The sequence below is a fragment of the Odontesthes bonariensis genome, chromosome 8 (assembly GCF_027942865.1).
Source record: "Odontesthes bonariensis isolate fOdoBon6 chromosome 8, fOdoBon6.hap1, whole genome shotgun sequence".
NCBI classification, from domain to species: Eukaryota; Metazoa; Chordata; class Actinopteri; order Atheriniformes; family Atherinopsidae; genus Odontesthes; species Odontesthes bonariensis.
Window position 1 is genome coordinate 5,497,787 of NC_134513.1, and position 26,613 is coordinate 5,524,399.

Genomic DNA, 26,613 nt, shown 5'->3' on the forward strand with positions numbered 1-26,613 from the left:
TAGATGGATGAGGCTCCAAACAACAATACACTGGACGGTTTCAGTGGAGTACAGTTAGGTGACGGGGTGCAGTATGGCAACATGTATGAGCGATGCTATATTGCACAGGTTAGAAAAACAGAATATGCAACACCCTGTAATGATGACATATCCTTGAAGGTTCAGCTCAAACTGGTGAAAAAGGCAGGCTGGTTCAGAAGAGTGCACGAAGGTTCCAGGAACCCTGAACCGAACAGGCTCGAGACACAGAGCTAATTTAGTTGAAAAGCAATATCCAGAGAGAGGTGATGTGACATTTTCTGCAGCGCATATCAGCTCAAATTCATATTTAACAGCCATTCCAATAAATGTATTCTCTTCCCATTCCAAAAAAGGTCTTAGGAGTTGGATAATGAAGTGGATAAAACTATGCTTGATGTGTTTTTTTGAGCTGTTGAGATTGGCCTCTCCATGACGCCAACATTTGGGTTATTAGATTATACTGCACGACACAGTGATTGGTAACACTGACCTACATTCTAACCAAAAAATGCTAAAAAGCTTTTTTGAAGTCATTTTTGGTCTTTTTTCAATTGGTCACATTGAAACAGATGAAATAGATTTTGTGTATCTCACCATCTTCCAGCTTCCTTGCTTCTGGATTCACATTTTCACAGCACACAGTTTGGCACGTGAAGGCAGGATCTGCACCAGCGTAACTGATGACGATGTTCCATTTGGGTTATTTAATTCCATATGATTGCTCATGCTGTTGCAGCTTCGTCCTGCACCTCATTGGCCATAAAGCTCTTTAAGTGCATCTTTCCTTTCCTTGTAAAACAAAACACACTAATGTCATACCAAATCTTCTATTTGTAGTTGTTTTTGAGACCCTCTGTGGGTGTTCTGAATATCTTTGTAGTTTTTGAGTCATTTTGCATCTATTTGTAGTTACTTTGAGCATCTTTGCTGCTATTTTGAGTCATTTTGTTTCTCTTTGAGGTTATTTTGAGTCTCTGTTGGCAGTTTGAGTAGCTTTGCATGTTTGGTAGTGAATTTTAACCTCTTTGTGGTTGTTTTGAGCCTTTCTGTTGTTGTTTCGAGCCATTTAAGCATCTTTGAGTATTTTTCTTTCTCTTTGTAGTTGTTCTAAATGTCTTTCTGTTTGTTTCGAGTCATCTAGCTTCCTTGTGATTATTCTGAGTCTCTCTTTTAAGCTGTTTCGAGGCACTTTGTACATATTTCTAGTAGTTTTGAGAACCTTTTGTCTTTGCACCTTTAGGAGTATGTATCCCAAATTGTGTTGTACCTTTTTTTCAATTTCAATTTGAGGCTTCCTGAAGTTCTACTGGGTCATTTTGCACATCTTTGCAGTTGTTTCATGCTCTTCAAATCTGAGTTCATTTCACTCATTTTGACATTTCTCTTTAAATATTATTCCCGTAACTTTTTGGAGTTGATTTGCAAATACTTGAAAGTCAAAATATTTTTGAAACTCGAGAAAAAAGCAGCACCATTTGTTGTATTTTTTCTTTTTTTTTCCAGCTCAAACCTTTGGTTCTGCTCTCTGCTGTCAGGGGAAGCAAAGGGAGAGAAGAGTGGCTTCACTGGCTGCACTGCTGGAATCCGGATATGATGAAAATGTTTTAGACTCCACTAGTAAACTACCGCCACTGAGCGTCGAAGGCGTCGCGCGGATCATATTAAACCTTTTTTGTTAGTGAAACACATCTGGACTAAACAGGACTGCAACAGTTCTGCCAAGGAAAGTTAGGGCAAAGTTTGGAAGCACGAACTTTGTCTTTTCTTCCAAAAACGTCTCGAGGAAAGCGTTGAGGGGAGGACGGATGGGAATAAGTCAGATTTGAAGTAAGGGAGTTGTCATGTTGGAAAGGTAAGTTCTGCTTCCTAAACTTTCAGCACCAAACAGTTCTTTATCCGTCGCTTTTTGATTGGGAAAAAAAGAAAGAAAAGGAGGGAGCGTGTGAACAAATGCGCAACATGTGGACTCTGAAGCAAGTTCGTGTAAAAAGCGCGTGAAGGGGAAATTTCCACCAAGTTTTACTGGAGCCCGACGTCACTCTCTCAGTGTGTGTGAATAAGCAGAGCTCTTTCTCATGTTGAGTAATGACTTGCACAGTTTGCTTTGTGTCCTCAAGCCTGCGTCGGTAATGAGACTTTGGTTTTCGCAGCACTGAGGGCTGAGGAAAGGGAGGAACTTCTTCTGCTGTGCTTTTCCCAAAGAAGACGACTGTCTCATGTCCAAGGAGACTGTCCTCTCTCCAGATGGGCCGGCGGGACAGGGCCCAGGGCACGAGACAAGTCCCCTGCTGTCAGCCTCGCACGGTAAGGGAACACAGGACAGGCCATTAATCAGGAGCATTTGAATCATCAGTTTCATTTAGGGGAACAAAGTCAAGTGTGCCCGGAGATGCTTTGTCAAAATGCTATTTATATTTCATTAAGTCACAGTGATAAGAAAACAACATCCCAAATTCTGCTGAGTTGGCTCTGCACTTGTTCACATCCAACAGCCAGAGCTCATTGAGTCTCTCACCCACATCTTTGTGGCTGGCGAGCCTAAATGTGCCTACACAAAGTTCTCTCATATGACTGTAAATGTAATATTTCTTCTCCTCCACACAGCCAGTAATGAAAGTGAGTTATAAATATAAGGGACTTACTTGGTTAAGAGCTCATTTTAGTTGTAAGGTCAAACATGAGAGATAAAGCAAAACTAGGGGATGTGTCACTGAGACAGTGGGACAGTGCACGGCGAGTCTTTTTTATGTATATTCACGCCACAGTTGGTGTACATTAGTGCCTGCGCTCCTTTGATAATGTTTGTGCTTTTTTTTCTTTTTTTTTTTTTTTTTTTACCCAATAAAGTCTGAAGAAACGCCCTGGTGACTATTAACAGCAACCACAGCCAATTATAGCTTTTAATTAACTTTCTGGTTACCCCTAAGATTATCACATGTAGAATAAGCTTACCCCCACACCCCCTTTTTCATTTTTCTTCAAACAAGCAATGAACCATTAACCATCCTATTTATACCAAGCATCATTATAGCACTGTCAAAAAATAGTAAAGTAGGACAAAGTAAGCAATCACTGGGGCTGCTGGATTGTGAATGGATTTTCACCGGACCTTCCCAGGCGCTTGCAGACAGTTCAGACTAGATCTCCCCTCTCAGGGGACCAGGGATGTACTGAGAATAGACCAATTTATTTCTAACTGATCACTAAATAATGCGATGCATCACGCAGTTCTGCTACTAATACAACTGCCTCCGCCATACATCAGCTCTGAGCTGAGATATGCCGTATCGCTTGAGCATTTCTGGCCTTCTTTCATATATTCCGCCCCCTCGTCTGTCGCCGCTTGCAAACAGAAGTGTTGTTGCAGCCGGGCGCAGCTTGGTGTCAGACCAGTGAATGCAGTCATTGTGGATGGTTTCTTCTTTCTGAACAAAGCAGCAGTGTGTAAGGAGCAAAACTCCTGCAAGTTTTTGAAGTGGAGAGGCGCGGTGGACAAGGCTTAGAGAGATGAGTGAAAGCGTCTCTCGTGTCTTTGCGCAGCTATCAGGCCAACTTGTTTTGCCCACATACTTTTTCCAATTTAGATGAATGCCGCCTTTATGGCTGTAAAAGGAGCTTGGCAGGTAGAGTGCAGCCGGGAGCACAAGGAGAGCAAATGAGATCCAGAGCTCTGGCAAGGCCTTTACCTGAACCGCCCCACCGTGTTGTGCAGCTTGCCAGCGGATTGTTTTTTCTGGCATGGGCAGGCTGCTCTGGCCTCTGCACTTGCAGCACGTCCAGCTGTCCCTGATATTTCGTCCACTCTGACTAACCCTACAGGAAATGTTCACATCTGTTTTTAGAGGAATGGCTGTGATACACATCTGTTTAGATCAGTCGAGCCTGGGAGAGGATAATATGAACTAAACAACCAAAGCTCTGTTTGTTAGTCATCGTGCATCCCAAGATGTTTGAGTGCGGCAGGTTTTTCCTCTTGAACTGTGTTTAACATTTCATTTTTGCGACCTCAGATGCTTCTGACAGCGAATCATCAGGAAGAACATCGTCTCCCAGGAAACCACCCGCTGGAGGACAGAGTCACGTGACAGAGGAGAAGCCTAATTATTGCAAGCCTGTAAGAAGTAAGTTTAACGACCTGAGAAAGCTGTGGGCGGACAGCAGGACATCTCGCTGTTATTCTTAACGATAAACAACAATGAGCCGTTTAATTGGAGGGAGCGAAAATGATTAACATGCTTCGTCTGCACGGTCAGATGGAGATTAACTACAGCAAGTATTAACAATGTTTGATTTCACATTGAAAGGGGTAAAAATGCCAGTTTTTTTGTTTTATTTTGTGATGACAGCGCTCCACCTGTCGAAGAAAAGCTGTTTTGTCATGATAGTTGAACATCGTGCAGGCATGAGTCAGGGTCAGTCGGCCAACTAAAATATTAGCTTCAGTGTTTCCAATTAAAGTAATATCCAGATAGCCGCGAGGTCTCTCTGCACGTATCACACGCAGGCTTTCTTATTCTGCCATAATGACCAACACTTGGCTCATTCGGCCATTTTTGCTTCTCCTTCCAAACCCTCAGCTCTGTGTTCTGGAAGTGGGGAAATCCTGTTTGTGGTTCTGGCATTGGCAGACTTTACACACTGATTGAATCTTAGCCGCAGTGTTTTTACCCTCTACCAAACATTTACCTATTGGAGAAGAATTGTGCCAGCTACCAGAGGAATTTTCACTTCATTTTTTTCCCCTTTTTAAACTTGGGAAGCTTTCTTGTAACTCTGAACTTGTCCTGTCATTTTATGCAAATGTGAGGCACAGCAAGGTTCTGCTTAATGTCGATTTGGCATGCTTGAGTTAGTCGCAGGTCTGATTAAATTTAGTTGCAGGGTAATTCCACTTGATACGAAGATGAACATTGCAGCTCACAAAGTGAAATGGACTAAAAGCTTTGTTTATGCGCGTTTCATCGTTCCTAAGAGGAGTGAGATGTATCAGCATGCGCTAATAGCAGCTGATTGCTTCCGTTCTGAGAACTGTGGTTTTAATTTAACACCATTCCTGACAACAGTTCCTTTGTTTGTAAGTTGTTAACTTTTCCAGGGCAACTTTTAATTCTTCAAATTTCTTTTCATGGCAGTAAGTTTAATGACTTGCCAGTGGCTTGTTTACCAAAAAAGCATGGAAAACTGATTTAAGGGGGGGGGGGAGAAAGATTTCTGTCAGGAGGTCCTTTTTGCTTGGCAGGTGTGGGGTATTGCGCTTCTGGAGGGAGGCATGCTTTTCTTTTTATCTCAGCAGATAAGCTCCTGTGACAACAGTTTTGTGTTGTAATTGATGTCCCCCTCCTCCCAACATCCACACACACTGTTTTCTCTCACACACACACACACACACACACACACACACACACACACACACACACACACACACACACACACACACACAGACAGAGGCTGGTATATGCTGTTATGCTTTGTGTAAACTGCAGTGCCCACTGAGTCTCTATCTACCCTTCATTTCTGTATATTTTGTATTCTTTTAAAGTGGCCTTGAGCAATAGTTCTACAGGCTCTCTGAAGGTCTTTTAAAGTTTCTTTCTTTGGGCATCGGCTGCTTTTTCACTCTTTATTTCAATTCTAGTCGTGCATTTGACGATTTTCAGAGTTTTTTTTTTTGTCTGACTTGTCATCACACATGAAAGCATACGGGAGGCACCTAACTGAAGGAGTGACCTGTGATTTGTCAACACAGGAAGTCATTTTTAAGGAAGGCTGAGCTGTGCCAAATGACACAAGAAGTGAGAAAATCAGTGGCAACAGGTCTGATGGAGGGATGAATCCTCCCCAGAGCCCGGAGCTCAACATTACTGAACATTACTGATCCAAAGAAGAGCTTTGGGATGTCCTTCAAGAAGCCTGGAGAACTATTCCTGAAGACTCCTTAAAGAAAGGACAGAAAGCTCGTCTGAGAGGGTTTCAGGCTGTGCTGGAGAATAAAGGAGCTCAGACCAGATATTGACTTTCACACTCGCAGCACTGTGTTTTTTTTCATTTCCATTTATTTTTTGGCACATTTAAGAAGTTCCTGCACTTGTTTCCTGTTTAAATAATTGAAGGGTGTCTCACGGCTTCTGCAGGCTCACTGTAGTTTTGTTGTGTTTGAAGGGGACCAGTCTGCTTGCTGCCAGGGGTAATTGAGAGCGTTCTTCACCACAGCAACAGGAAATCAATAAGAAATCATCTCCCTGCCTACATCTCAGCCTTCGCTGTCTGATTTAAAAAAGCTTGTGTATCGTACAAGCCCGGTGAAAGGAGAAAGCCCACGGTGGTGTTTTGATAACAGCACTCATCGTTTTACAGTTAGGATCACATTGTTTTGAATGGTTGTCTGTTTAATCAGCGAGGCCTCTTGACAGACGAACATAAACACGGCGGGGGTCCCATTACAATGAAAATGGTCTTCATGGGAAGCAGGATGCATTCGTAGGGAAGTGTCGTAAACAAAGTGAGCTGCACAGCTGCTAACATGTGGTCCCAAAAAGTTGATTTTATCGCTGTGCGCCGAAGTTCATTGTTTTTGAGATCGCAGTGGTGTGTAATTCTACCCTTCCTGTCAGGGCGTTGTTAGCGAGCGGCTTCTCTGTTTCTTCTCCGTCCTGTGGGAGGAGGGAGAATCAGGAGTTTTCAAACAGCTGATATCTCCTTTCCTCTGCCTCAGAATGAATTGCACCAGTTCTAAAAGTCTAATCATCACATTATTCACCACATTGTCAAATACTTTTTTAATGCTTTTGTGCTTGATAAAGATGACCTTGCTAGCTTCTGAGGAACAGGTCTGTTTTTATAACATTTTTTTTTTTATCTCGGTTTAAACTTTAGTGCGAAAGGAAGGTCAATAACATGACTTTCCTCTTTTTTAAATAAAGGCATTAGTGTGGACTTTGTGTGGATGTCTGATCCGGCTCTTTGGTGGCACACACTCGGGTTTATTACCTGTGCGCAGAGTTGACCTTTCAGAAGTGAATTTTGTGACCTCCTAATAAAAGCAGCAAAGGGATTGTTTTAATGGGATAGTTTCACATACTGCCAACTGCTCTGGCAAAATGAATAGAAAAATCTAGATTTTTATACAAAATTCTGAAGATTTTGACACTAAACTGCAAGTAGAGTTCAAAATAAAGTGGACGTACCTCTTCATTGTCAATTTCCTCATCAGTTTTGAAGAATTTCTCTGTCCATGTGTTCACATTGTCACTCTGTCTCACGTTGACTCGTGAGTCTCCCAAACTACTTTAGACTTTCTAACCTCGTGTCACTTTGCTTTTCTCTGAATCCTTTGCCATGCTGATTGTTGTTTTGCAAGATTCGTATCTTTATTGAAATCCTCAGAGCCCCGTCTCCACTGAAACAATGTGTCTAAAGCATAGACCTATTATAAACTGAACCATAATTTTCAAGTGATTACTTACCAGTGGGTCATAGAATCAAAAACTGTATAAATAGGGTGAAATGCTAGTCTAGGGGTTGATTAAAATGGTCATTGTAATTCTACCTCTGTTGTAATTATTTTCTCATTGTCTTGGTGCAGATAGATTTCATATGGGAAATTTCAAGTGTGTTAATTAGCATATTTTACTCAAAGTGCCCAAGATTATTCACTATTCTTTTTTTTTTTTTTTGAAGATATTCATAATACTTGAGCCAAATGATTAGATATGCATACCTCAATTCATGGACTCCAGTCTTTTAAGTGCACATTAGATACAAGGGAACATATATGGGTTTTGATTGCAGAGGAAGGCTGTATTTTTTTTTCGATTTCCTAGAGGACCATTTTAGTTATTTTAACACCAACTGACCTTTGTGCCTATAGGCTTCTTTTATAGAGGATATCTGAAATGGCTCAACAAGCCGTCTTTAATTAAAGAAGTAACATCAACTAGAAAAAACTCCTTAAATGGCTGCTCAGATGATGTGCTGTTAAGCACAGGTAAAGCAGTTGGACTGCTTTGCTTGTGTTTGGCACCTCCCCAACCGGAGCCACACATGTCGGTGTTGGTGCCTCTCACAAGCCGCTCACAGAGAGAAGGAGAGGAGAAAAAAATCAACTAGTTCAAATGACAGCGGCGCAGGGGGGATTACTTGGCCCCTAACAGGGTTTTGGCACCAACATTAAGGTTAAAACCCTTTTCTATTATGAGATCTCTGCTGATGTTGGCCCCACTAGCCCTGAACCCCTCGAGCTTCCAACTCCTTGCCCCCTTCGTGTTTGCAGGTTCAGTGCCTCGCTGCTAGGTCATTCTGCGAGGACCCCCTGATCAGTGGAGGGTGACCAGGGACCAGTGGCTGCTGGCTCCCGTCCAGCCCCACAGACAGCCACAGCTGACACCCCCCCCACCCCTCCGCGCTTTCTCTTTCAGACTAGAGCTAAAATCAATACAGGCGTCTCTGTGTTTTAAAAGCCACTCAGAGGCAGACGAGCACCTCTGTCCCAAAGGCTGATCTCTCAGCTTAAGGCCTTGATTGGCATCCCGAAGATGCGAGGCGCTGACCCACAGCTGTCCCATTAGCAGAGGGTTAATGCTGAGATTGATACTGAGCAAAGAAAGGAACTAGGTGTGGGGGTATTTTGATAGACTCCCTATCCCGTCTCCCTGACCTGGAGACGGACCTCAGCTGTATTTTGGCTCAACTGCCAGATCCTCATCTCTAACTTCAGTTTTGTCTGTATTAGCGGCTCCTGTAAAGATGCACTCATAATGTATTTGGAGTGTGGAGTTGTCTTTTTTTTTTCTGCTGTTCTGCATGCGTATGCCTTTTTTAAAAAGATACATGTGCACACGTACGAGAGTGCACATGTCTGCGCGCCTGCTGTTAAATTTCAAACGTGCGAGCTTCCTGTGGAAAGAGATTTTGAAGTTGGAATATTTGAGTCATCGATGTAACTGAAACTGAAAATACCCCGTTCCCCTCCTTCCCTCTCTTTTCTTTCCCTCCCGTTCACTCCTGCTCTGTTGCTCCGTTTTTTGTTTTTGAGTTGTCGGCGAGGAGAGGGTGGGGCGCATTTTTTTGGGGGTATGAAGCCTGGCAGCTCCCTCAGGCCTGCTCTGAGTCACGTCATAATTGATCTTTCTAGAAATTGTGGTAGCTAGTTGTGTAAAGTCTAAATGTGAGCAAGATGTGCAGCTTTTTTAGAAACGCCGCAGCCGTGCACTCTTTCTCCACTCTCGGATGGTGAGAAACAGATGAAGAGTGAAAAGCATTTGACAAAGCTTAATGCAGAAACAGGCACGTGCAAATTCATCTCAAAAAAGAGGAGGGTTAGGGAATAACGCTCCATTTAGTGTCACTCTCTGCGGTGAAGTTGGAAGGTTCTGAACACTCCTTACTTTTTTTTTTTTTAGTTGCACTGCATTAGTAGGGCTCAGATTAGCACCGTGCCAAATTCCACGAAACAGTGGAGACCGGAGACTTCTGTTACCAGAACCTTGTGGGACGTGGGAGGGAGGGAGGGACGGAGGGAGTGAGGGAGTGTCGATGACTTTCCCTCAACATGATTCATGTAAGAGAAAATGGCATCTCACTGGGAGATTTGGTGATTTAGATAGCAGTCAAACATATTAATCTAGGAGAATGTTCCATTTTGAAATCAAAGAATAATTGATGACACCCCAACCTACCCCAGCACCACTCCACATCCCCCCTCCCATCCCAGCACTCACACCTCACCACTTGTGCTGAGAGGTTCATTTAGTCAAATCAAGCTCTCGTCCTTCAAGATGCCTTTGCTACAGTTAAATGTAATTAAGCAGAACAAGGTCTGGTGGGGTTAGTTTTTCCACTCAATCTGCAACTAAATTTGAAATGAGTAAATCCGTGACATGTTTCCTGTGTTTGCGTTGGTAGAGGGGGAAAGTGCGGCGCTTTCCCTGCCGTACGTTGGACAAGTCAAATTTGAATAGATGTCACAGAAAAATTAAAACAAGGAAGGGTGGGGGTGGGGCCACCGAAAATGAAAAACGTTGAGCAACGTTGCCCGACGGTCCTGGCGTGGCGTGGAAAAGCAGAGAAAAATGTGATGTTTCCCGTTTTAAATGAGATGCTGAGCAATATGATGAGGCTTGACAGGTGAAGACAGCTAATAGAGTGCTGTCGCAGGCTACACACACACATGTCACTTCTGCTGATGAGGATCCAATATCAGAGCAGGTAATTTAGCTTTCTTCAGCGGTCATCATCATCTGTACATCACCATTTTATCTTGGATAAATAGAAAACATTGTGTGGCTGTGTATGAACTGACAGCACCAGGACTGCTGTGTGATGTCCACAGTCGCCTTTCCTTTCGTTTCCCTCTCCTTTTTTTTAATATCTGTTGGAACAAGTGACATTTCTGTTAGTCTGTGTCAGGTCGCCATCCAGTCTGTGTAAACGCTCTAGACAAGACGACTGAGTTTGCATGGCACCCACATCCTCACTCTGCAGGAGTCTAATTTTCTTATCAAAGGCTAGTTCTCGGTTTGTGGTTGACAGTTCGCCGTCCATCTCTGCCACTGATATCTGCTTTATACCAACACTAATCATCTACTGATTTGTTTTTGTTTTTTGGGGGGGGATGGGGCATTTGAATGTTGCTCCATGTGTGACTTGTCTGTTTCCTTCTAACCAGTCCTCTTACACCATAAAGAAAGTCCTTGTCTTGGAGTTTAGAAGGTCAGACGGTAAACGAGGCTTTGATACGCCCAAGGAAAATTCCAATCAGAGCCCTTTTGTAATAACATTCATTGCACTATTTTCCTCTCTCTGTGCGTCCTCCTCGTTCTCTCTGCAGTATAATTCCCCTGGTTTTGCGTCTATAAATACGGACAGGGAAGATGTATAATTTCTAATGAGAAAATATATCCCTTTGGATTGAAAAGCAGGGGCTGTTCCACGCACTGCTGTTTGTTAGGAGGAGAGATGATACCTCGGGCTGTTTTGGCAGCCAGAGGAGGAGTTGGGGGGGGGGGGGGGTGCTGGTAGTAGTCTGGCTAGGTCATTGCACATTTACAAATTAGCATTTCAATCATGCAGGTACATGGCCAGTCGAGCAGAAAATATACATGTTTTTCTAATACGAGGCACAAAAAAAAGATAAACAAAACACTGGCCCCGTTAGTGGAATCAGCATTTCACAGCTAACTGCCGCTGCGTATTCCACTCGTCTCTGTTTGGGGCTCGTAACCACAACTATCGGGGCCTCCTCATGCTCACATATTCCGTTCGGTGTTAACTCACAAACTCATAGCATTGTGTAATAATGGCTATTAGGAGATGACTACAAGATCTAAATTGTGGTGTTTTATTTGGAGGGACTGATGTGACATTTGAATAACTGTGTGCTCTCTTATGGTGGGCATTGTAATAAGCCTGAGCAAACACCTTTGGTGTCTGCTCTCCCTGTTTCTCTCTGTCTCAGGGGCATCAATATTAAAAAGGACTGAGCTTTAGAAACGCAGAGCGTGTGTGATTCTTCAGTTTGCTCTATGCCTTTACCTGCAACTCTTGATGCAGTGGTGTGCAAATGAGAATCTCCACGCCGCCCTGTTTGACCTTTGAGGTATATTTTCTCCACTATTTTAAAAGTCTTGTTTATACAGCTTTGTTTCAGCTGACATGAATGCATGCATGTATGCATATTTCTCCCTGCGAGGTCTACCTGTGTGTGTGTGTGTGTGAGAGAGACACAGTCGGCCTCCTCTTCTTTTATGTGTCTTTTGGGTGCAATTTCCAGTTCCCTCCTGTAGGACCTATTTTCTGTGACAAAAACGGAGGTGTTTATACAATATACTCAGTTTTACATACAGAGCGATCCCCCACACAGCTCCGGTGCAGCTCCCGCGCTCTCCAGGCACTCCGCCGCTCGGTCCCGGTGTGGCGCAGCCACTGAAGACTCTGTGACAAATGGCAATTATATTTGTGTGTTCTTCATGAATCCATCAAACACTGGCCTTTTAAAAATGCTCCCCAGATATTTGAGGCTGTCAGCTACTAGTAGCTGGGACCAAATTGGGATGCTGCTTAGACAGTCAAGAAGCACTCACCCCCTAGTTTCCCCTGTGATGTGTGTGACAGCGTGTGTAGGGGAATACCATGTTTTATTCAACTACAAATGTACACTCTCAACAGTTGTTGATGTGCTGGAAATAGGGCAGTTACAAGTTCAATTTGAAGTGTGTGTGTTTATGTGTGTATGTCCAGCTATTTTTTTTTCATTTTTTGCTGAGATTTGTGTGTCAGATCCTGATGGCGGTTGTCTGAGGAACAAGTGCAGAAGCCATGTGTGTTTTGCTGCTCCGTCAGGATTTATTAACGGGCTCAGTTGTTATTTGCAGAAGTCGGTTTTTTCTTTGGATGTGGACTAAAACTCATGTTCAGAAACATCACGTCATTGAATCTTGTGGGAAAAAAGTAAAGGAAGTTGATCACACACTTGTGCAATGTCTATAATTAAGAAACATTCATACTGTGATTAATTTAAATTAACAGGCACATTACAACAATGCCTGATGGCTGTTAAATAACAGTGGATGAATGATGAGTTTCGCTCGCTCTGTTGTACTGATGCATGATGTAAGTGTTCCACATTTGAACAAAATTGCTCATTTACATCCAGTGCAGTACCTGCTGGTACTGAGATGAGCCTTAGAGGTGGACTTTGTGAAAAAATTAATTTAAAACAAGTGGTAAACTAGTTTGTCCAAAAATGCTGCATGTTCATTGCTGTTTATACACTAATAATAGTTTGTTTTAAGCTCTTTTAAACACTGATACAACCGCCAAAACAGGCCAATTAGATCCTCTCCTGCTGCCAGTAGTGCAGTGTTTATCCACACTTTGCTGGCTGCAGCATGTTTAGAACCGGTCCAGTGACTACCACAACCTCACTGGAGACAAGCATGCAACTCTGACAACATGAAGGGACGGCACTAAACTGTATTATACTTACTTTTTTTTGACAAGACTTACTTTTTGAGATAATGAGGTTGGTTTATAACTTTTGACTGGACATTAGCCCCACACAGCTATCCTGCACACGGATGAAACAAATCAGTCTTGCATCTTTTGATAAGTGACTTGTTGCCTGGTTTATTTCAGAGCCTCTTTGCTTGACTTTATGGTGGGCACTTTATTTGTTCCTTCAAAGAAATGGTCAGCTGCTCCCACTCTTGCAGCCGTGAGTGCAGCGCACTTGATGAAAATAAGCATTTTGTGTTCTCGTCGGCGAAGAGATACCTGCAGCTACCGCTGATTCATTTGACGTGAGTCTGAATGCCGATTAAACACTCACCTATTGCAGTCAAAAACCAGATGCTGGCTGGTGTTACCAGGGCTTCTGTTGCGACCTTTTGGAAAGGGATTCTGTTGTCTTCTGTGTTCTTCCACCTGTAAACCAGCGATTAGTAATGCAGCATCATGTGGGGAAAGAAAATCTTTGAGGTCAGAACACACGGTACGCTACAAACTTTTCTTCCACAAGTGAAAGTTTTGGATGCCCCGGCTTACTGGAAGAGCTCTCGGTTCTTACCGTATTCATGCTTTCGCTCATTATCTCTTCATTTGTCTCGCAGTGATTGGATAAGTCCGTCATTGCCATCTTGGACAGTATCATCATTATTATGATCAATGATTATGAATATTGCTCCAACATGTCCATTTGTCTTAGTCACCCCAGTTCATCAGGTTAAAAATAAAGACTGCGGCTGCTTAAAGGCTATCCAGGGACCTGCCACAGAAGTGCGCAAATCTTCAGAGTCAAACCACTTCTTGGGGCTTTGCAGTGTGTCTGAAACTCGAGTCACCGCTCAAGTGCTCCAGTTTTTACGTGGTGGTTTCTTAATAAGCATTTATACTTTGGAAAATTAAAAGCTTGACTTCCTCTGAAGGAAAGGTAATTATGCCTTCCAGTCTACTTTGCCCTTTATTTTGCCTGAATGTGTGTTGGCATGTTGAGGGTCCATGTGGCTAGTTCTCTTTACATAAATGGGGAGAAATTATGCAGATTATGATGCTACAGGGGATTGATTTGTTAACGAATTGTCATCCTCCAGAGGGAAGTTTGCTGTGTTTAACTCACCACATGACACTTAAACAGCACAATTACTGAGTTGTGTTGTATGCATGTGTGTGTGTATGCATGTGTGTGTGTTTGGAGTCATACTCATCACTCCTTCAAAATGGAGTTTCCCCATTAACCCCATTAATGTCAGTTTACACATCAAAATATGTGCAAACGCAGATGGGATGTAACGTGGAAACAAGATAACATCCACAGTTTGATTAAAAGAATTTCCGTTGCCGACTACTTTTCTAGTTTTTCCGATTGTGAATCATTTGACATAAATGTGGAACATCACAGCCAGCAGACCTGCAGCTTTGCCTTCTAGTTGTGATTCTTGATGCTTGTTGTTTAATACTGTTGGTTAGTTTGACTCACTTGACCTGATTGACTCTTCAAAACAAGGCAAGAAAAAAATAAGAAGCAGGACAAATTAATTAAAAATGGGTGAAAAGCATCAACAGATGTAGTCTATTGTGAGCCTCCTTGTTAGAACACTTTTGTCTATCCCCACATTGTTGTGGGGACGCTGCAAGGCTTTTGTCTTCTGGAGGAAAAAAAAAATCCATCAACCTTGTCTTAAATCACTGCATAATGAATTCTATCGTGTGCTACCCAGTTGTCTAATTCAAATTGCATGGAATCCTGATCCCTAAAGTCTATATTTGTTTATCGAAGCAGCATGCAGAAGCCCGAACGAGGAAAAGGCAAAACCCAGCGTGTGCATTTAATTGCTTTGTTTTACATCCACATTCACGTCCGGCCTCTCCCAGGGTGATGTGTTGTTAAAAACTGCAAGGCCCCATTCTCACACTCTGCTCTCTTGTTAACAGTAATTGCACTTGTTGGTGAGCTGACAGAAAGAAAATAGAGATGGAAAGAAATTACTGGCGTCGTATTAAGCTCCGCGTTTGCATCCACTTTGGAAAATTTTGTTGACTTTCGGACAGCTGTGTAACACTTCAAGGCGCCAGCAGAGCTTTCACTTTACAGCTGTTGGATATGACAAAAAACGTGAAGACGCCATGTAGTCAGTTTTTTTTTGAAAGACTGTATTAAATAGTTAAAAAAAAAAAAAAAAAAAAAAAAGTTCGCCTGGTTCACACAGACAAACTTTAAAAGAGATGAATTATTCACAAAAGCTGGCAGCACATGCACAGGGGCTCTGATGTGGAGGGAAGGTAATGCAGGAGAAAAGTCCCAGTAGAGCTGAATGTGCAGGTGTTCCTCAGTAAAATGCCACCTCCTTTTGCTCACTCCCATCCTTCCCCTTCCTTCTTATCAGACAGGTCGCTGTCTCCTGACTTTCTGTGGCTGTCACACATGCACTTAGAAAGACAAGTTGAGGCCATCTCTGAGCTTTCAGAGGAGAGAAGATCATTACTGCTGCAGACAGCAGCCATTTTATGTATGTACACTATCACAGGCTTCCTTCCTCTTTCTACTGAATTAATCTCGTCTTAACTCGCAGTCAGCCTGCAGTGGGGGCTTTTGTGATCCTGCCGTGTTTAAGGATATACGTCTTTACGCTTCTCTCTGTCACTCTGGGGTGAAATATTTGCCGTACGATCGATATTATCACGTCAGAAAATGGTGCTGTGATTCGCAGAGAATGATTTGGCTTCGAAAGGTGTGCCTCTGTTACTGTATTCAGTCTGTAAGAGCAGAACATCAAAAGCTACAGCGAGTTTTTATGTGAACAGAATACATGAAGCGCAAGGTGCAGAGAGTGCGGATAAAGTTCTCGTTCAGCTAAAATAAAGTTTAATGAAAGGAATCCACAACTCTTCTGTGAAAAATGACACTTATATTAAAAAGTGATTTATTTAAGTAAAGCACTGCCTCATATTTCCTGTCTTTTGTATCAGTATTTTGCAATGTTTTGGCTTTGTTCGCATAATGGTTGATTTTTATGAAAATCCTTTGCTTGGAAGTGTTTCAATAGAATAAATGCAGGATGAAATGGATATGGGAACATTCATCACAGAAATTATATTTGAATACACACACCCGACTTTTTTGCCAAACGGGAGTAAAAATGACATCCTTTCTCGTATTTTTCCCACCAGCTCAACCGCAGTCTGAGTCTGATCTTAAGCCTGTGCCCTCTGAGGCTGCTGAGGGAGACTCTGCCAGGGACCAAAACGCCTTTCGCCAAGGCAGCACTGGCACACCCGCGCTGAGCAACGGCAATGGAATCCACTCTGGCGGCGATGGGCCCCAAGCCACGCGGACGTGCTCCTGCGGTGCCAACATCGGAATGAGTACCGCAGGTGGGCCGGGCCCCGGTACCGGCGCGGCGGAGACCAGACCGATGACGGAGCAGCCCCGAAGGCAGTCGTCCACGCCCGTGTCGCACAGGGTGCAGAGGAAATTGAGGTCCAGCTTGTCCGTCAACAGTGACAGCAGCCGGCGCAGCAAAGGCAGTTCCACAGGGTCACAGAAACCTCCTTTACCAGAGGGTGAGTATCCAAAAACCTGCACTCTCTGACACATATACTAACTTTTCTAACACTTGTTGGCATGTCTCAGTCTCTTCATCTCAGCTTCTAATGATTAAAGATTGATTTGATCTGTATTAGCAGTGGCATAAGCTGCAGGATTTATTCACATATGGTCATTTGTAACATAATTTGAGCAATTGGTTGTCATGTCTTTGACAAAAGATTTACAAGAAGTTCGTGGTTATATAAAAGAGACATTCCGTTCAGTCCATTTAAAAAACAAAACAAAAAAACACTTGAGTAATCTGCAGTTGCACAGCGAAATGAGGACAGCATCAAACATAATGGGGGACATAATCCATCTGAAGATATTGATAATAAATTCTTACCTCCTCTCACCTTTTAATGATGGCCGTGCATGACTTCACATATTTATCACTCGCGTCGAGCAAATGACATCTTATCTCTCTCCTGTGGCTTTTATTTTCCTTAACAATAAGTCAGAGAGTCCGTTTGCCATGCGGGGCAGCCGTCACTTTGTCAGGTGCAAGGCTGAGGTGCGTCCGGTAATGAAGGCGGCTGGCCGGTCCTTTTCCATCGGGGGGATAGGTGCGACCGTCTAACGAGGCCTGAGAGCGCGGGGTGCCTATTATAAGTCGTGACCAGCTTTCTTCAGGCCTCTCGTGGCCCCTCACACCTCTCTGGGCCCTTTTTGGCGCTCCCTACATCCCGTCAGCAACACCTTGGACCTCATTAACAGGGTCCCGTCGCCTCCCCCCTCCAACTGCTGCGCTCCATGGCCGTGTGTGTATTTTTGGACTTGTGTTCTCCAACTTTCTTGTACACTAGCAGATGGGTCATTGCTTCTTATTCATCCCACCCTTTTCTGTTTGATCTCATTATGTGTATCTTTCCTCCGAGTCAGGTCGGAAAATAAGATGTAATTTTATGCTTTCATTGAAAGATTACCACGGTCGGGTTGAGATAAAAGCTCAAACAAGAGAGTTACATCTTTATCCGACCCAAGCGCACACTAACAAAGCAAAAAGGTACATGAAAAACCACAACACCTCCCGGGTAAAGGTGGAATGCACGTACCACAGACGTTTTCCACATCTTAACTGGTAAAGAGAGTGCAGAAAAATACGACGGTGGCGGCTCAACAAGTCTCATTATGGCTTTTGTGTTTCTTATTTGAAGATACGAGAGCTCTCACATTCAATATGTTTCTCTCTCTACTATTTATATCCCCCCGGAAAACAGCCACGCTGTTGTGTGTTTGAATGTTTACATGGATTAACATAATCTGTTTGCCTGTGAAATTAGGCTCCTACACAGCCCCCTGAACTCAGGAAATAAAAGCCGTAAGCTAGTGGGAGCCAGCTCTGGGGAATCTGTTGCTCTCTGTTTTTCTTGGCACAAGCCGTTGGCACCGGAGCCAATCTGTGATCACGCCGCAGCTTCTGAGGAGTCTTTTGCCACACTGCTTTTGTTCGGCAGGGTGGGTCGTCTCAAATCTTTTCATGCAGTTTGTTTTTTTTGTTAATTGTGTGTAATCCGTTCAGGTCTCAAAGCTGCTTTAGCCTCATTTAGATTTCTTTTCAAGTTTTTTTTTTTCCTTTCTTGCCTTAAACCTTTGCCTGAGCTATAACCCCAGATCTGTTTGTGTGTGTTTTCTGTTAGGTTTAGTTCTTTTACTCTGACTCTGCCCTCCGTCATACATTATAAACAGAGTTGCTTTTAAGTTGCCTGTGGTGGACCTTTACTATCCAGCCCACATCCTCTGCTTTCTTTCCCCATATGTGCCTTCTGTGCATTCCCTTGACCACCAAGGCTTTGTCTGATCAGTCTCTCCTTCTCTTTATCTCAGCCGATCTTGCACCCCCCCCCCGCCCCCCCCCCCGACTCCCTCTTTGTGAGTTTGAATGTTTTGCACAGCTTGCTGCTCTGAGGCCCATCCAGCTTGTTTTGTGTCATGCCGCTCCCCCTCGTTTTTCTTTTTTTCTTGATGTTAGCTTTCCAGATGCCTCATACTATTTCCTCAGAGGCGCCGGACGCTGTTTTTGGCCCTGCAATCTCCACTCGCTGACATTAAACAGGAGCATTGTCAGTCTATGCTGCTCTGCCTGTCTGTTGGTTGGTTTCACTCGGTCTCTGTCTGTCTCTCTGTGTTTTCCTGGAGATGTGTATGGCGTCCAGCTCTCTTGTGTACAATGCACGACCCTCACTGTTTCCCCTCCTCCTTGCTGCCTTCTGTAAGATCCAGACTAATTGCTGGTGTTGAATTATACATCTAAGTGAATAGCTGATATGGCCGGCCACTGCTTAATGCCTATGTACTGTGTTTGTATCGTGTTCTCAGTGTTGTATTTTCAACGCTGGCATGGCTTTACCCTCTGGGTCCGTCAGAGTTTGTTAGACTGAACTTTTAGCTTTTGTTTTGTCGGCTGTTGCTAAGCGGTGTTGATCACAGATGCACTGATTGCAACTTTCAACGTCGATTCCAATTGTTGTGAAATTCTCACCTGTGGATTCCAGTTTTGTCTGATCCAGATGTTCTGTCAAACAGCTGGAATTGTCACCACGTACAATAGTTTTCCCAGTGAAACATTTAATAGATGTTTACATTCCCGTCAAAGTGACGGCAGGTTGTGAAAAGGTTCTCTGAATGGTTGTGAAAAGGTATTTATACAAAAATGGTCCAGTTGAGTGAAAATAGTTCCAGTAATTCCATCAGACGACTGTGCGGCAAATGGTGCGAGGTAAATAAGGACAAGTCGATCATTTACGTCCATTTATGGAGCCCATATATGTTTATACAAAAAAGTTTGGGAAAAACTTATGTTTACTAACATGAGCAGTCGAATGAGGACCTCCAGTCTGTTCTGTCAGCACAATTTATCATTCTGAGAGTTTTTCTCTATTTAGCCGCTCAGTGGAGTCCACGCACGCACACACATAGACACACACACTCAGGATGATTTTCTTGATCATCTGTTAAAAACAGCCGGTTTAAACAAGTATCCTGCTTAAATGGAGAGTGGCACTATTGGGAAAACTGTATCTCATAATGAGCTTTTGACATACCTTCACAGAAAAGGTCTTGAACTTTATCTGACCAGATAACCAGACTTGGCAGAATATGGCTTTCTTTGGGTCTTTCTACTGCAACTCAGTAAAAACTTCCACAGCATAAGACATGCAATCCTATCTTGAGTGTGTGTGTGTGTGTGTTTGGACTGCTCTGCCCATGATGCGTTCACTCGATAAGAGAAAAGAAGGAGCCTGATGTGTCGGCTAACTCTGGGCGCCCGCTGAGCACCCCTTGGGCTCACTGCTCTCTCTGGAAGGCACTCAGACAGCAGAACATCGCAGTAAACATCACAGTGTGGTATTAGCTTAGCTGTGTATGAAACAAATCATCTGCTCGCTCCCAGTTTACTGGATGTCTACCTCAGATGCTCAGTGGTGAAGGATGTATTCTCATGCATCTTCCATCACTGCCAGTGTTACGGCTTCAGATAAGGATAAGACGCGTTCAAACTTCAGGCCCCCTCACAGGCACGTACGCGCACACTTTCTCATTTCACGTTCCCCTCTCCACCTTGTTTATATCGCAGTCAGCCAGAGCTTCTGGTCAGCTCTGCAGCCTTCAGCACTGCAAAATTAGGAAAAAAAACTACTTTGATTAATCAAACATGAGCATTCAGCGGCCCTCAGCGTGCCTCCCCGGTCCGTCCTCCACACTCTGCTCCTTTTGCTGTCCCTCTAACCCAATCAGTAACAGCCCCTTCTGACAGCTCAAGATGGGCTGATGAAAGTTATGCAAATGCACCCTGTTTGTAATGCTATTTTCTGCATCTACCCACATCATGTCTTTTTAACGCTCCAAAGCAGTGGTGCTGCACTGGCCTTGGATCCAAAAAAGGAGACTGCTACAAAGAGCTTTAATATTTACCAAGGTTTAGTCACTTGGATTGAACAGAAGTGAGGAAAAGCTTGATTAACGAGAAACTAAACCGTAAGCATTCATACCTTATTTGTGTCCTTTGTTTTTATTTTAAGCTGCTACCCAAATAGGTGTTTCATTTTAAGTTTAATCTTTCAATAGAAAGAGAAAAGTCATGAAATTGCAGGTTTAATCTCTCAAAAACTCATGCAGTGTTTTCACACTATCGAACTAGCTGCTGATGAGGTGCAAGGAGACACCTTAATCTGTCACTTTTATCCTGCCTGCTCTCTGATCCATCTCCTCTCCTGCTCTCAGTGGCCTGGTTTACATGCACAACACTATTCAGCTTCTGACTCTCACTCTAAATATGGCAGTATTCCCGTTCACATAAGTTGCATAAAGGATATTCCAGGCTTATTTGCTTATTATGTTTAGACATTAGAGCAGAGTCCAATTAACTCAGGCCCTTTCCTTGGGTCTTTTGGACTCTCATATTGTCATTGAACGCTGGTAACTTGGACTTCTGACGAGGAAAAATGAAAACAAATTAAAAAAAATGAATGATGGCCTTGGAAGTTGGATTTCCCAGTCGGTAACCAGGGTAACAACCCTGACCTTTACATCATTCCTAGGGGCAGCATAAGAAGTAAAAGTCAGATCTCTCTTTGATTTTTCTTTATCTAATGAAACACTTAACTGTATGAAGTGTTGTTTATTGGACTTTTAACTTGAATTTTTTGATAGCGAAACAATAAGGCCAATCTGATGGAAGCCATGTTTTCCCCCACTTAATATAGTAAAACACGTGTTGTAAAGCAGCAGCAAGTGAAGGAAAATGCTTTGGAGGAAATTAGTTAAGGTGTGTACATTTCAAAACAATGCGTCCATGATCCAAATATAGATCCACATAGCTTATATTAACGATCAGAATGTTGACATCCCTCACTTCCGCTGCCAGGGCAGCTTGCGTACGAGCGCCAACTGAAAACATGTCAGAAATATCTGGGACTGCTCTCTGAGTATGAGCCATCTCAAACAGGAAGTCACACATAAGAACATAAGACGTCATCAACATCTTATTAAAAACTAAACAGAATCTGAATTTCTGGGTTTGACGGAGAGCTTTGTTTTTCTGGAACTTTTGGTCACGTAGCGTAAGCTAAACTTTCCCCTGGAAACTTTAGATTTGTGCCGTTTCATTGCTCATTCAAACCGGCGTCGTAGCATTTTAATGAAACGCGTAACCAATTTAGGAGCTCAACACCAGATTCATGATATTTAATGGGCACATTAGTAACTTGAAGGGGAGCTCCCTGTTGCTGTGAAACAACAAACCGAAACTCGCCACACAGAGAGCGGCTGTGGTGAGGTTAAATGTTAATCAGAGGTGCCATTAATTCACCTATTTGCAGAGGTGAGATTCTTGGACTTTGCTAATCATTTTTGTTTGATCAATCTTGCATTTTGCATGATAATGCCACAATTATTTAACTGTCTGTTAATCCAAGCTGCGGGGGAAGAATTCATTTCTTAGAATTTTCCTTATTTTCTTAAACACCCATATTTGGCATTAACCCTTTAAACGCATGCTCTGCCTTCTGTCAGCATGCGTCACTCACGGACTCACTCTAACTCACTGCTTTTTCTTTCATCCTGGTAAACATTGAATTCAGGAGATTTACATTTCGATTTCTTACGGAGAATTTTAATTTTTTTTTTTTGGTGTGCTTCATATTTCTGTTTTTGTTCTTATTCTATTCACATACTCATGTCACTTCACAACTTGTCACACTGGCTGGCTTGATTTGGACCCAGACTGCTGCGTGCACTGCATCTTGGCGTGCCTTTTCTGCGAGTTCCTGACACTTTGCAACATGGTGGTGGCTCAGGCCTCGTGCGGCGCGTGCACGTCGGAGGCCTGCTGCTGCTGCTGCTGCGCCGACGACCTGGGCGACGACTGCAACTGCCCCTGTGACATGGACTGTGGCATCATGGATGCCTGCTGCGAGTCCTCGGATTGCCTGGAAATCTGCATGGAGTGCTGCGGCATATGCTTTCCCACATAGGGAGGCTGTGGATGGCGTGGACCAGGGTGGATCCTGGATGACAAGAGGGAAGGAAACTGCTGCTGTCACTTTAAAATCAGCAGAAAGATGGAGGCGTGCTTGTGTGTGTGTGTGTTTGTGTGTAAGAGTGATAGTTGGTGTTTTTTGACGCTGGGCTTCTCCATCAGAACCAGCTTAGCTCAGTCTAGAAGTAATTACAGACTTATGACCATGTCAGTTAAATCTTCAGTGTATTTCAAGTACTCTATCTATTGCGGAAAAGTATTATCAAAGACTGCCTTAAAGTTTTAATGTTACATCAGGAATGCTGTCTAGTTGTCTCTCATCTGTCTTCTAATTAGTCATTTTGCACCAACATGTTGCATTCACTCTAGAAAAGATTGCATTTTCTCTGTTTTTATTTCAAATACGAGTGTTTTTGATGCCAAATAAACTTAAGGTTGCAGTCGTAGTGCTGTACAACACTGTAAAAGGTTTATGTGACGGTTTATACATTCATAATTGTATACTGTAGTTTCACAACACAGATTTCCATTTAGAAATATCTACTGTAGAACAGTATAAACTGGTGAAATTTCAAAGGTTATTCAGGACATCGCATGATCAGCTACCTTTTGACACTAAAGATAAGGGTGTTATAGGGACGAAATGCAATTACTTTTCTTCTTCTGCGCGTTTAAAAAGAATTGAAATTTCTTGTTACAGAAAAAAAACTGCACAAAATTGCTGATAAGCTCATGATTGTTTGCAAAATTTTACCAAGTGCCGGAATGTTGTATTTCTTGAAAGAATCTCATCTCAGATCACAGAGTTTGTTGTTTTACTGGAAAAACAGCACTTTTCTTTTCTTTTTTTTTTTTTAACCACATAACTCACTGTATGATATTCTGTATGAATACATGTAATGTGCTCGGCTTATGTTTTTCTGTGAGATTCGTCCTTTAATGTCAGCCGTCAGTGAGCAGGCTTTGTCAGCTGCATATGGTACAAGTCTTTTGTGTGATGCTATTTTACATGGGCATGTATGACTTGTTGAACTGCACTCTGTTCATCAGGGCGGTGATAAGGAATGAAAAAATGGTGACCTTAGTTGTCATATAAGCCGCTTTTGGGTAACAAGCCCAGTGACTTACAATACAAAAAAAGAAATCATGAAGTGTCATGTTAAAATTGTAAACTAATGCAGGGTAAAGGCAGTTTTCTTTTCTTTCTTTTTTTTCTTTCTTTCTGTTCCTTAATTCTGTGTATCTCGAAATGAGTTTATGGTGAATCGCCAGCAGAGTCATTTTCTTGTCCTGGAGATCCGCTTTGATGTTTAAGTGATGACACTTAATGCTGGCCCTCATTAGTACTGCTTACTAAATGGTAACCAAAAAAAAAAAAAAAAGTCCCGTCTTAATGCCATCAAAGATAATGTGCTGTCATGAACGGCTCGTCTCAATAGCGCATGGTGAGGTTTGGAAGGAGGTTGGAAAGACTCTTCAGCAGAGAGAGTAAACCTCTGTCATGTTTATGATTAGCTACAACCGCAAGTTTGTGACGGGCTTAAGTGTCAAAAAAACACTATAAATAATGTGAAGAATTTATCTAAAAGAAGAAATACAGTGCACAGTGAAAATGAGTACACCCCTGTTGAAAAGTAACATTTTGAACAATATTTTAATACACACACAAGTTATTCCCAAAACGTGCATAGAGTAAGTTTAATACAACATCTGTTGAGCTTACAACAGAAAAGAAAGGTCAATAATATAACTTAAATGACATATTTGTCCATTTTTGTGAAATTATGCTGGTGCAAAAGTGAGTACACCCCTATGTTAAACTCCCTGAGAATGGGCCGTGTTGGCCCGAAATGTCATGAAATGAAAAGGCATTAAAAGGGAGGTCATCGTTGTGCGTTTCATCCTTGCCTTACATTGAAATTTTACATTTTGAGTCTGCACCAGGCTAAAAGAGACTTGTGTGAGATTTGACTGAAATCCTATGGAGAGTATCATGATCTGCTTCAGTAGTCACAGTACATGTTGACAAGCATGTTTCTTTTGGTGAAATTCAGCTTCCTACTGTTGATGGCATCCATACAGCCCCAAACCATGTCACTCCCACTACTATGCTTGACTTTAAGCATGGGGCACTTTTCTTTGTACAAATCACTTTTTACCACCACACAGGCTTGACACCATTGAAAGCAAATTTGTTCATCTTGGTATCATCAGATCACAGGACATGGTTCCAGTAATCCATATCCTTAGTTTGTTTGTCTCTGATGAGACAATGATAAACAAATTTGCTTTCGATGGTGTCAAGCCTGTGTGGTGGTAAAAAGTGATTTGTACAAAGAAAAGTGCCCCATGCTTAAAGTCAAGCATAGTAGTGGGAGTGACATGGTTTGGGGCTGTATGGATGCCATCAACAGTAGGAAGCTGAATTTCACCAAAAGAAACATGCTTGTCAACATGTACTGTGACTACTGAAGCAGATCATGATACTCTCCATAGGATTTCAGTCAAATCTCACACACGTCTCTTTTAGCCTGGTGCAGACTCAAAATGTAAATTTTCAATGTAAGGCAAGGATGAAACGCACAACGATGACCTCCCTTTTAATGCCTTTTCATTTCATGACATTTCGGGCCAACACGGCCCATTCTCAGGGAGTTTAACATAGGGGTGTACTCACTTTTGCACCAGCATAATTTCACAAAAATGGACAAATATGTCATTTAAGTTATATTATTGACCTTTCTTTTCTGTTGTAAGCTGAACAGATGTTGTATTAAACTTACTCTATGCACGTTTTGGGAATAACTTGTGTGTGTATTAAAATATTGTTCAAAATGTTACTTTTCAACAGGGGTGTACTCATTTTCACTGTGCACTGTATGTCATGTAGTAACTGTCTCGGTGTACTCTGCTGTTATTTTTGGTTTCTGCTGTGCCTGACACTTTTCATCTTGATGCACCATTGCTTACCTTGAATTCACAGCTTATTTTATTAGTTTTGCACATTATGTAGAATCTTAATTCAATTTTTTTTTTTTTTTTTTTTTTTTTTTTTTTTTTTTTTACAATAAAACATAACCAAGAATGTTGATGTTTTACTTTATTTTTTCAATGTATGTTTTCTCTCCTTCATGGTCCATTTGTGTGATATGTAACTTTGTTTAAGTATATTTAGTACGACGCTAACGGTTAGTAAACAGAAATTGAGTCTGTCAATTTTTGGTTAAAGATTGCAATTTAGCCATTTAAGCTAAATATTTTCTAGTTTCAGCTTTACACAGTTGAAGAAATCTTGCTTTCTTTGTCCATAAGTATATTAAAACTGCTTTTTTAAAAAAACTTTTTCTTATGGTTTACAGACCAAATGATTAAGTAATCAAGATTTACTGTTAGATTTTATGGACAGGTGAGCAATTGTGAACTCACAAACCGGCGTTGCACCCTTCAGCAGTTTTACATAACTGTCCACCAAACGCAGGCTTTGCTGAAACGTATGATCAACAAGATTTTAGTGGATTTCAAGTCAGATTTCTTCTTTTTTAGCCATCTCTTGTTGGAATTGCTTGTGTACCGTTATCCCGCTGAAATGCCCACTTCAAGGTAAACGTTACAAGCTGTCTTCATGCACTGTGTGATATGATTGAGTATGATTATCACGGTTGAATTTATGACTGCATCTCTGAACCATGACACTTCCTCCACCATGCTTCACAATTAGTGGGAAGATGATCAGCTAGCTCTGTTCCTCGGGGGCCGCTGTCCTTTGGGTTTTCAACGCACCTCATTCAGATCGATTCCTCATGAGCTGGTTTGTGCAGAATTGAACAATCTTTTTAAAGGGATCCACTTAATCTGAATCAGGTGTGTTGGAGCAGGGAAACATCTAAAACCTGCGGGACAGCGGAACCTCAAGGACCGGAGTTTGAGTTCCCTGAGCTCGAGGATAACTTTTGTTGATGCTGGACTTGTTACTGTGACCGGGCAATTCCTTTTGAGTTTCCTATCCAGAGCTCATTATTCCTAAAGTCATGGT

At 42.4% G+C, this 26,613-nt stretch overlaps 1 protein-coding gene across 3 annotated transcripts in view; it reads left to right on the plus strand.

The window, feature by feature from the left end:
* Positions 1-1,583: 1,583 nt before the first annotated feature.
* mdfic (MyoD family inhibitor domain containing) overlaps positions 1,584-26,613 on the plus strand; it is a 118,544-nt gene continuing 93,514 nt past the window's right edge. Inside the window, exons 1-5 of one of the 3 annotated variants that reach the window (XM_075471415.1) lie at positions 1,586-1,873; positions 2,172-2,325; positions 4,032-4,142; positions 16,183-16,575; positions 22,399-22,565. In XM_075471415.1, coding sequence (XP_075327530.1) covers positions 2,238-2,325; positions 4,032-4,142; positions 16,183-16,575; positions 22,399-22,484 — 678 coding nt within the window. In that variant the 5' untranslated portion in view covers positions 1,586-1,873; positions 2,172-2,237 and the 3' untranslated portion in view covers positions 22,485-22,565. Of the gene's footprint in view, positions 1,874-2,171; positions 2,326-4,031; positions 4,143-16,182; positions 16,576-22,324; positions 23,437-26,613 lie in introns of those variants that run through there. The other 2 variants (XM_075471413.1, XM_075471414.1) reach the window with 2 other exon arrangements.